This window comes from Misgurnus anguillicaudatus, chromosome 2, assembly GCF_027580225.2.
Source record: "Misgurnus anguillicaudatus chromosome 2, ASM2758022v2, whole genome shotgun sequence".
Lineage (NCBI taxonomy): Eukaryota > Metazoa > Chordata > Actinopteri > Cypriniformes > Cobitidae > Misgurnus > Misgurnus anguillicaudatus.
Window position 1 is genome coordinate 38,102,189 of NC_073338.2, and position 12,380 is coordinate 38,114,568.

Genomic DNA, 12,380 nt, shown 5'->3' on the forward strand with positions numbered 1-12,380 from the left:
TAAAAATAAAAGTTTGTGTTGTGTATTGTGTGTAATTATTATGTATATGCACTCACCTAAAGGATTATTAGGAACACCTGTTCAATTTCTCATTAATGCAATTATCTAATCAACCAGTCACATGGCAGTTGCTTCATTGCATTTAGGGGTGTGGTCCTGGTCAAGACAATCTCCTGAACTCCAAACTGGATGTCAGAATGGGAAGGAAAAGGGATTTAAGCAATTTTGAGCGTGGCATGGTTGTTGGTATCAAATGGGCCTGTCTGAGTGTTTCACAATCTGCTCAGTTACTGGGATTTTCACGCACAACCACTTCTAGGATTTACAAAGAATAGTATGCGGCAATCCTGTGGGTGAAAATACCCTGTTGATGCTAGAGGTCAGAGGAGAATGGGCCGACTGATTCAAGCTGATAGAAGAGCAACTTTGCCTGAAATAACCACTCGTTATAACCGAGGTATGCAACAAAGCATTTGTGAAGCCACAACACGCACAACCTTGAGGCGGATAGGCTACAAATAGGGAAAAGAGGCTACAATTTGCACAAGCTCACAAAAATTGGACAGTTGAAGACTGGAAAAATGTTGCCTGGTCTGATGAGTCTCGATTTCTGTTGAGACATTCAGATGGTAGAGTTAGAATTTGGCGTAAACAGTATGAGAACATGGATCCATCATGCCTTGTTACCACTCTGCAGTCTGGTGGTGGTGGTGTAATAGTGTGGGGGATGTTTTCTTGGGACACTTTAGGCCCCTTAGTGCCAATTGGGCATCATTTAAATGCCATGGCCTACCTGAGCATTGTTTCTGACCATGTCCATCCCTTTATGACCACCATGCACCCATCCTCTGATAGCTAATTCCAGCAGGATGATGCACCATGTCACAAAGCTTGAATCATTTCAAATTGGTTTCTTAACGTGACAATGAGTTCACTGTACTAAAATGGCCCCCAGAGTCACCAGATCTAAACCCAATAGAGCATCTTTGGGATGTGGTGGAACGGGAGCTTCGTGCCCTGGATGTGCATCCCACAAATCTCCATCAACTGCAAGATTTTTCTCATTCATCTCCCTCATTTTACATCCAACCTACGTGAGCACTGTATTGGCGTACCTCTGTAAAAGATGCAGTTATATTCCCGCAATTTTCAACCGGTGCTTGCACTTTAGCCAGCTAGACACTTTTATAATGAGTCCTAACTCACAGCTCTCTTTTCTACAGCCACATAAAGCCTCATCCGTAGATAACACGGTGGAGCTGCTGCCATTTTCGCTCTGTTTTTGTCTCAGTACCGGGCTCTCTTTTTGCATTTCAATTCAGCGTGGTTTGTAATTGCTACATTTTTGAATCAAGCTGTTTTCCCCTCATTTACAAACAATGTGGTCCCTTCTATCCATTCAGCCATCGAGATTCTTTGTAGTACATAAGTGTGCTTCTTTTCATAATTCATCTCTTGCTTGCCCACATGCAGTCGTCCGCTCTCTGTTTCTCTCTCTTTCTCTCGCTCACTTATCTCGCTCTGTGGACCTGAGGTAATTTTGCCCTATGTTATTTACTGAGCCGAACCAGTGTTCACGCACAGCTAATGAACTCCATCTGCCCATCATTGAAAAGCACTAAACACTCACCTCTTAATCTCCCATTGGGCACTGACTCATGTCGGCCAATCCCTGCTCCTTTCCCCAAAACCCCAGTCCGTTCAGAGTGCATTTTAATGATTTGAATGAAAGACACAACCAGTCTATCTCATCACATAGGTGAGACCCGAGAGTAAAGGTGCTTCTTTGAAGTGAGTTAGAGTAGCACAGCAGAAGCCCTCGATTGTCCTTTTCAAATGTAATTACAGTGACCCAGTGGGGAACCTTATATCTCTAAGTCACAGGGCATTGATCCTGGCTTTTCTAGCCGTATGATTGGCTGGCTAAAAACGATCATCTGGTGGCTGCAACTTTTCTAATTTGTGATACAGTATATGAGGTGATGGGTAGCAGTCGTTGTGTTGTATATGCTTTAAATGGCAAACAATGAATGATTTTTGAGATGTGTAAGTGAGAATAGCTTGGAAGCATTATGCGCATTCATTGTGACTGTGTGTGTTCTGAATGTCAGCGTGTTCACCGGGTGTCTTGTCTTATATTGGAGTGCATGACCTTGAGTGTGTTTGTGTTCATGTTGGGCCAAATCCTTAAATCCGAATGCAAACAGCTCACCTCGATTTCCCTTCAAGCGGGCTGTATCGCAGATGACATTTTCTTAGAGGAAGTGCATCCATTTGCTTGACAGAAGTGATGGAGTGTTTTAATGTCCAGGCTATGACACAGTGGCTGCTCACTTCGAGTCACCTCACACACCTGTGGATCTGGAGCCTCTCATCCCATCAGCCGCCTCTCTCTCTCATCAAAGAGCAGCAGGCCATCGACTACATGCCAGTCTGCACAATTCAAAGCCAGCAAAACTGATACTGAGGGTGTGATTTGAATGTCAGATGCTCATAAATCCCTGTAAATTGTGTGTGGTTTGTTGACACGTGGGAGACCGAGGCGAGCTTTGACTTTCATCTCATGCTGTTGTTTTTCGTGTCACAGATACAAGGTGTCTAATGGAGATGTAATGCATAATGTCTCAGGTTGTGGCTTGTGGAACAAACATTGAATGTAGATGTCCTGATGGAGGCAGATATGATTTGTGACTGATTAGATGAGATTTTTTTTACAATAACTTTTCAGTGTCATTGTTAACGCCTTGCTTTTTCTATATAAAAGCCATCATCTCTAATAAGCTCTGTCTTTCTTCTGGAGCTGATGTGTTTGGGTACAGTTCTGCTTCTAGATCAAAATGTAAACAAACAACAAAAGAGCACGAATGGTGCAGTCTGATGAGAGCTGAACTTAATTGTGTTCAATGGCAGAGTTGCATTCTGCACTGCAACAACAATGAATCCAAGAAGCAACAAAGGTTTTAGATTGAAACCCCTCATTAATCCATGAATAAGTATTTGCCCTAACTTCAGGTTTCTCTAAGGTAGAGCTGTTACCAACGTAGATTTTGCATTAACTCATTCACCGCCAGCCTTTTTGAGAAAAGTTGCCCACCCGCATTTTTGTGATTTTAACAAAAGTTTCACAAAATTCCTTGCAGGAATTTTTTTTATCTATAAATATATAAACATACAAATATATCAAATGAAAGAACACACCATCTGCTTTCAAACAAACAATAAACAAACAAACAAACAAACAAAATGGGGAAAAAAACGTTTCATTATATATTTATTTTTCCACTTAATTTAACCACTGACATATGGATATTTCTCTTCAAAAATACAACATTTTGAGCAAAAAGCTTAAAAAAATTCGTTTTTGTAAAGGAATTTATGTTAGAGATCAGACTCAGAATGACTATCAAACATAAATGCAGTTAAAATAAATCATTAAATCTTCTTAACTTCCGTTTTTGATAAATTCGGTTTGGCGCCATCTACTATTACACTTTCACTTTGAAATTCGTCCAGAAAGGTATATTTATCAGCTAAATATTAACTCATAATTGACGAGATAACTCGTCAATGGCGGGGAAAGAGTTAACATGTAATCAAATATGAAATAAAGCATATTTTGCGTGCTGTTCAAGGGGACAGCTCCGAGCTTGGAATTTTAGCCCAAACCTAGAGGATTCTAGCCTGGTCCAACCAAACTCTTGTACATTAATTTAATTTGTACAGAGAGTCTGGCCACGCTCCATCGCAAAGCATTACTTTCGCTAAGGAGGGTCCTCTGTTGAAGTTTAAAACTATTGGATCTGCCCAGACTCACTCAGGATCTGCCATAGGTGATCGCTAACGTGTGGTCGTGACGTATATCATGCGCCGAAACCGTCCGGAAACAACAAGTCCGAATAATCAGACCAACAAAACTTAGCAAACCTGGTTCTTGCTTCGGCTTTAACTTCTGTATATTCTGCAGTTTTGCAACAACGGACCGAATAGCTTTTCTCACATCTTTCTCCACTGCCATTACTGAACTACAACTCAAACCGACGCACGCCCTCAACGTCATCGTTCTTAGCCACCCCGATCTGTTCGCTGATTGGACCTGCAGATTTTTGCAGGAGTAAACAAAATTCTACACAGCAGTCTTAGACGTAGTACTGAAGCTAAATGAAAATTAAGCGGAAGCACGTAGGAGGGCGTAGCCAAGCTAAGAGGACTCTCCCCTCCTTAACTGGGATAGATATACCAGCAGACCGTGAGGCGATGGGGCAGGAGGAGGAATGCTGCAAAAAATGGGACAGAGGTGAGGGACGGCCATATCAACGTTACGATCACACTCTTTTTTAACATTTTTAAACGATTTGCCTTTGCGACGTTGGGGTTAGGGGTGGGGTTTCCTTATTGTTTTTTGTTTTAAAGGCAGGGTGCATGATCTCTGAAAGCCAATACTGACATTTGAAATCACCTAAACAAACACGCCCCTACCCCAATAGAATCTGGAGCTTCATTTGATAGACCTGTCCCACACATACGCAACCCAGGCAAAGATGTTGGTTAGTAGACACGCCCTTTATTGCTGATTGGCTACAAGTGCTTTCAAAGTGTTTTTTTCAAAAATCACGCACCTCACATTTAATGACATATCGTTTCTTTATATCTAAGTAAAATGGCTTCTGAAGTGAGGAAAAAACGTAGGCCAGGACTTAATTCTATTCATTGGGAAGTGATTGGATTGTTGGAAGTTGGGCTTTGCTTACAAAACACGATGATTAACTGCAGCCAATCCTTAATAGAGGTCAAGACGTCACGTGGCCCACCATACTGGCATGCAAGGACAGCCGGGAGCAAATATGAAATTAATGGCACCAGTAAGAGTTTCATGGAGTTCACTGCGCACTTTAATTCAAAAGATATGTACATCCAAAACTTAATAGATGAAACATAACAGATCCCTATAATGCCTTTTAATGTGTATCAGCCCAGTTATTTTCCACATTTTAAACTTTTTTATGTAATTTCTGGGTTACTATTAAAGGGAAATCTGACTTTTTCCATGATTAAGAGCTATAATTTGGTCCCCAGTGCTTCTATCAACCTAGAAAATGTGAAAAAGAAAAACCCAATAACAAAATTTTGCCACCCAGCACCAGCATTTTCATGATTTTCACAAAAGTTTAATGCCTTCCAGAAAATGCTCTTCTTTAAATATATAAACATACAATATATCAGATGAAACATAAGACCCTCTGCTTTAAAAAAAAAAAATTTCATCCTACCTTCATTTGTTCTCTTTTTATCACCTGTCAAATATGGGTAGGTTTATTCAAAAATACAAAATTTTAAGCAAAAAGCTGAGATATTTAAATTTTTTTTGACGAAATTTTGATAGAGATCAGATTCAGGGCGATCTTTAAAACATACACAGACTATCTCTTTCACGTAAGGCATTTCTTCAGTTGTAAAAGTTGCGATATTGCCGAAAGCCAGAAATTCTCGACACTGGCAAGGAAGCGTTTTCTCTTAATTGATGAGATAACTCGTCAATGGCGGGGAAAGAGTTAAGGTATTAAAATGATTGTTCAACCACTATCGATACTAATGCTACAGCGCTCAAGCGTCATATGATTGCCTGCCAAAGGGGCGGAGTTTAGGCTACTTGATGACAACATCAGAAGCTCTATAGCTCTGTTACTGCACCATAACTCGAATTAAGGGGGTTGGATGTTAACGTTTTTAATTAAAGATTATGAGGGCACATGAATTTAAAAATAATTAAGTGCACAGATAAATCATTTATTAAGAAACTACAACATTCCATAAAAAAGGAACTGTAAACTTTCATGGTGACTTTAATTGTAACTATTGCACGTGTACTGAATCGACACATACATTCTGTTGATGTGCGGCAGTAATTCTCTAATGTAATGTAAGGTCCGCAGGTTTCGGTTATACTGAGAGCAATTAGAGCAACAAGATGCCAATCAATAGCCACAGTCAAAAAGAGATTCTTGTTATTGACATAAAATGAGTGAGATGTACAATAAAGAAATTTTCTATTCAATAACTTTGTTCCACTTCAAAACTTTTTAAAGTCAAATTGAAATGATGCTCGAATGTACACGATGATTGATTCCCTGTCTCTCTTTTATCTCTCTCTTCTATTTCTGTTGTTTGGTCCCACTTTTTTTGCTGTCTCAGGTTCCTGGCTGTTCTCCGTGTCAGAGTTGGCCGTGCCAGGGGCGGAGGTGGGCCGGATCTCAGCAACAGATGCTGATTTAGGAGACAATGCCAAGCTGGAGTATACCATCCTGGATGGAGAGTCGGGGGACACTTTTAACATCACTGGAGCGAACCAAGAAGCTGTGATCATACTGAACAAGGTGGGGAAGAAGCATTGGAGAGGTAGGAGAGAAAATAGCTAAAAATACCAGCGTAGGGCAACATGAGGTGGTTTCAGGCCAGAACATCTTGTCCATTAAGACACCCACATCCAATAGTGCAGACCTGCACCCAAAACGCAGTGTATGCTGGTCTTTTCAGCAGTTGAAATTGTGTGTATGTGTGTGTAGATTTTTGTGGATGGTGGGCAGAGAACAGAAGACATCTCATAGAGCAGATGATGTAGCGGTGTAGGAGGGGCAGGTTACTCACTCTACCAGGTGTCATGAGGAAATCTGCTCCAGTGGAAAGAAAAAACTCCACAAAAGGGCAAAGCGAGAGTGTCAGTGGTGTACATGCGACATGAGTCAATGTTGAATCAGCTCGACCACAGACCGCGCAGCCGGGCTGAGAGAGAAAGGAGCGTGATTTACAACAGCACGCCGGGCGGTGTGCCCCATGAGACCGCGCTCATCACTAAAGGCTCGTTTCTTCACTGATGAAGATTCTGTCTGACATTATTCACTCTTCGCCTAAGGGTATTTTTACTTCCATTGGTGTAGACACCTGGATCGCCGCAGTGAAGACTGTTTAAGCTGTCTTTTGATTGGTGTGACACTTTTTAACCCTTCTGTAATATTTCTGTCTTTTTGACGAGATAAACAACGCAAGTTACATTAGTGAATTAAGATGGCTTAGATGAATCGGCAGCGTTATCTGAATTTAAATTAGGGCTGCAGGGTCATTTAGGATGATGAATTTATTTATAAAAGCGTTAAAGAAATGAATGCAATTAATCATAATATGATCATGATACGTAGATAGATAGGTAGGTATGTAGGTTGGAAGGCAGGCAGGCAGACAAACAGACAGACAGACAGACAGACAGATAGATAGATTGATGATAGCAGACGACTGGATCTGTTGCGGTCCTGCTGACTTCGGCCCAGATCCAGTGCAGATCCGCACAGAGTCGTCTGCTGATGGATGGGTGATAGATGGGTGATGGATGGATGGATGGATGGACAGACAGACAGACAGATAGATTGATGAAAGCAAACGACTGGATCTGTTGTGGTTCTGCTGACTTCAGTCTAGATCCAGTGCAGAACCGGCACAGAGTCGTTTGCTGATAGGTAGGTAGGTAGACAGACAGACAGACAAATTGATGATAGCAAACGAATGGATCTGTTGCGGTCCTGCCAACTTCGGCCCAGATCCAGTGCAGATCCGGCACAGTGTCGTCTGCTGATGGATGGGTGATGGATGGATGGATGGACAGACAACCAGACAGACAAACAAATTGATGATAGCAAACAACTGGATCTGTTGTGGTTCTGCTGACTTCGGCCCAAATCCAGTGCAGATCCGGCACAGAGTCGTCTGCTGATGGATGGGTGATGGATGGATGGATGGATGGATGGATGGATGGATGGATGGATGGATGGACAGACAGACAGACAGATAGATTGATGATAACAAACAACTGGATCCGTTGTGGTCCTGCTGACTTCTGCCCAGATCCAGTGCGGATCCTGCACAGAGTCGTCTGCTGATAGATAGATAGATAGACAGACAGACAGACAGATAGATAGATAGATAGATAGATAGATAGATAGATAGATAGACAGACAGACAGACAGACAGACAGACAGACAGACAGACAGACAGACAGAAAGACAGATGATAGCAGACAACTGGATCTGTTGCGGTCCTGCTGATTTCGGCCCAGATCTAGTGCAGATCCGGCACAGAGTCGTCTGCTGCTAGATAGATATAGATAGATAGATATATATAGATAGATAGATAGATAGATAGATAGATATACAGACAGACAGACGGACAGACAGACAGACAGACAGACAGACATATTGATTGATGATAGCAAACGACTGGATCTGTTGCGGTCCTGCTGACTTTGGCCCAGATCCAGTGCAGATCCGGCACAGATTCGTCTGCTGATAGATATAGATGAATGGATGGATGGATGGATGGATGGATGGATGGACAGACAGACAGATAGATTGATGATAACAAACGACTAGATCCGTTGCGGTCCTGCTCACTTCGGCCCAGATCCAGTGCAGATCCTGCACAGATTCGTCTGCTGATAGATATGGATGGATGGATGGATGGATGGATGGATGGACAGATTGATGATAGCAAATGACCGGATATGTTGCGGTCCTTCTGACTTCGGCCCAGATCCAGTGATCTATAGATAGATAGATAGATAGATAGATAGATAGATAGATAGATAGATAGATAGATAGATAGATATATAGATAGATAGATAGATAGACAGACAGACAGACAGACAGACAGACAGACAGACAGACAGACAGACAGACAGAGACAGATAGATAGCCCCTAAACTTTTGAATGGTAGAGTGTATACATTTTGATTGACAGTCCTAATTTGAATATTCCCAACTAAACAGATTTTGAATGATTTCGTGAAAATAATGAGGTGAGTACTGAATCTCATGCTGCCTGTTAGAGCTTGAAGGTTGAAGTTCTGGTTTTGAGCTGAAGGGAAGATGATTGTGTGTGCGCTCAGCGCAGATCTGGATCTCTGTTCAGACACTCCAAAAAGCCAGCTCAGTTCAACTGATGCCAATCCAGCTTCTTGGACTCAATCGTGTGTGTCAAAGCAACTGTACTGTACGTATGTGCATGTGTGTGTATGTGGATGAAGCAAGAAGGTTTGTCACTGTGACAGTGAGTCCTGGCAGGTGTGGGGAAGTCTCTGTTATAAAAAGGTTTGGCTGCAGGTGAGCCTGGTAGGGATTTTAGGCCAGGAATGTGTTACTGCGATAAGAGAAAACTGGGATGTGAACACAGAGACAGCAGCTTTGAGATTAAACAGTTGGCCGGAGAGGAAAGTGTATATGGAAAGATATAAAGTGAGGTTGACAGTGAGATGATACACTAGGGTAGACATTAATAAAATACACTTTATGTTAATTGACAGTGAGAGAGAAAGACAGCTGGGTTAGAACACATAAGAAAGATAAATCACCCAATGAGATCTCTTTAATATCTCAGTTATTTCTCCTTAAGGATTGAGATTAAAGGGAGAGAAAATTAACCCGTTCTTGCCTTTAAGACTTTCTTCCCAGTATGTCTGCTCTACACCCAAAAATCCTGAGTTGTTTCAACCCACGGTTTGTACACATTGGGACATTTTCAACTCAACGATTGGGTTAGTCCATATTTTACCAACCATGGATTAAAACTACTCAGCACATTTTAAAGTGCAGCTCTTTAGTAGTCTCAAAACTGAGTCAGATTCTTGCCAAACTAAATGATTATTTTATAGCTCTAGATTTTACTGCATTGACTTGTTTGTGTCTATTTTAAGAGAACATCTGAATTGATTTTTGGTATATTTTTCAACGTTATTTTTCATTAAAATCATAGAAGGACTGCAACATCTTAGCAATAAAATGTTTTCTAAATTGAAGCAAGAGGGTTCTTGACAGACATTAAAGGGAAGGTTAAAGAAGAGACTGAAGAGAGATCAGTCTGCTAATGCTTAGTGAGGAAGAAAATGAAAGAGGGGGAATTATGGGTAAACAATTGAACTCCTCCCATGTCTCTCCTTGAATTCATACTTCATCCTTCATTGCACTGATGCTTTATTTGGCCAATAACGTTTCTTAAAGTGCTCCCATGTTACACATCTCTCTAATATTCCTGTCAAAATCACAAAGAGGCGATTCCATTGTCCTTCCTTTAGGCTCGAATCGGAATTCTGTCCGAGACCTACACCGTAAGATTGTGATGGAGATGAAGAAAGAGGGGAACAATAAGTCAGGGAAGGCAGGTGGGAGTATTTGAAGACGAAGATTGAAGAGGTTAAAAGGGATTTAGCCTTTCAGAGAACCCACGCGCAGCTAATAGAAAACACGAAAGATACCGCTCTAATAGAATTAAAATAAACAAAGCGTAAAATTAGCACTAAGCTCCCTTTTGCTTTACGCCTCATTAAACAAAAATAAAAAAGCAGCTGAACATTATTTGTTGTGTTTGTGTGTACAGGACCCCGCTCTTGTCTGGCTACCTGCCTATCTCGTTCAGACCAGCTCAACATCACGCCTGCCTCTTGTTTTTCTCTCTATATCAGAAAGGGTAAAGTTGGAGGTTTATCTGAAAAGGCTGAAACAGAGCGAGATAGCAAAATAAAAGAAAGAGGCGGAGAGAAAAAAAGAAGAGCTCGCCCCGGGGAAGAAAGCATTTCCAATAGGAGCAATTTCTGTCATCATAATGCCCGCCTTGACCTCTTTAGGAAACTGTCGAGTTTAGAGCGAAAATGCCACTTTTCTTCAGATGACACTTGAACGCATGTACATGCGCACATATCAACATCTCCAGTATATGTGGTCACAACTATATGTGGTTTAAATACTGTTGTATCTACCAGGCTGGGAATAGTTGATGTAGTTTGAAAATTCTGTCATTTATTTATATCACAAACCTGGATTACTTTCTTTCTTCTGAGGCTGAAAGCTGCTTTTTTCATCCAAAGAAATGAATGTGAACCAAAAATGACAAGCCAAACATCACATGGATCATTTTTATGCCCCAGTCTCCATTATTTTCATGGTATAAAAAGAACAGTTTGGACACTCTGAAAGAATATTACAGAAAAAAGAAACTCATAAAAGTTTGGGACAACAAAGTAAATTTTTTTGGCTTTGCAGTTTCATTCCGTCTAGACCAGTGGTTCTAAAACTGGGGGTCCTGAAATGATGCCGGGGACCCGGTTTTATGACATTTTTTAAAATAAATAATTTATCATTTTTTGTGTTATTAAAGGCGATCTAAGCTAATCTGTGCGACGTCACTTTTTGTTGATGTTTGAACTGTTTTTAAACAAACTGAGCATAGCTAACTCCTCCCCCTCCCTTCTGTGCTTTCATGAACGCGCCCAACCACAACCCCCAAATTCTTCTTGTCGTTTATTGGCTGGAACACTTTGTTTTGTTTCGTAGTGCTAGGTTTGGCCACTGTGTTGTTATTGCCGTTTGTGGAGCCTGGGCTGTCTACAGAAATCGCCTTTTTTACAGTTTGATCATCTAGTGAGGAGTGAGGAGATGTTTGTTGTATGTAACAAAAAATGTTTTATGGCCTAAAACGCGTGAATTTGCTTAGAGCACCTTTAAAGGTAGGGTAACAGATTTGATCCTGAAACATTTTTAGTTATGCTGGTTAAAAGTCTCCTCACATCCTGATAGCAATCACTGTGTTAAGTTGTTTAAATGTATTTGTAGAAATTTATGTAATCTGTGAAGGCGAAGGACCAAAAAATTTTCAACCAATCATAGATTTCGGTCCGAACGGACGTTTCCTTTTTTGTCCCTCATACGTAAGCGTAATTTGAATGCACACCGCGCATCGAGTCCACGCAGACACCATACGTCATTGGCGCGTGAACGTGCGCTCACATCCTATTGTAAACAGCGAGAATTGCAAACTTTTCTGCTGAATTGACAACCTGCACAGGAGCCACAAAACAAAAGACATCTTTTATAACAACAACAGCAAAAACTGCCTGGATCAGCAGAGAGCAAAAACCCAAATGAACATCGGTAACTTTAGTGCTTTACCACGAGATGCAAACAGCTGCAGGAGGCAAAGGGTCTGAAAGGGGCATTGCACTGTTTATTTTGGTAAGGTAGGTATGCGATATGTTTGTATTGAGATGGATTCAGATATTCTACTTTGATGAAACATTGTGTTGCTTATGAAATTTGTGTTACATTTGTGTGCATTGCGGATTAGCGTAATGATATAGTTAGTTACTACGTCTACACAACCGAAAGTGTGCTTTAACTAATTCTGATGTAAACCAGTAGTTTATGTTGGTTATTTTGAAAATGTTGTACTGCAAAGTTTTCTCACTGGTGAATGAGACATGAGATGTGACCGTCTGATCTGTGCGTGTTCATGTGTTTTGAAAGAGGTGTGACTTTGGATGGCGATTTGACTGGAGGGTGGGGTCGTTA

The 12,380-nt window shown here is 41.1% G+C and overlaps 1 protein-coding gene across 3 annotated transcripts in view; it reads left to right on the plus strand.

Annotated features, from left to right (window-relative positions):
- cdh24b (cadherin 24, type 2b) overlaps positions 1–12,380 on the plus strand; it is a 228,856-nt gene that overhangs the window by 176,216 nt on the left and 40,260 nt on the right. For all 3 annotated transcript variants that reach the window (XM_055203093.2, XM_055203096.2, XM_055203095.2), the window contains one exon: positions 6,190–6,371. In XM_055203093.2, coding sequence (XP_055059068.2) covers positions 6,190–6,371 — 182 coding nt within the window. The remainder of the gene's footprint in view (positions 1–6,189; positions 6,372–12,380) is intronic.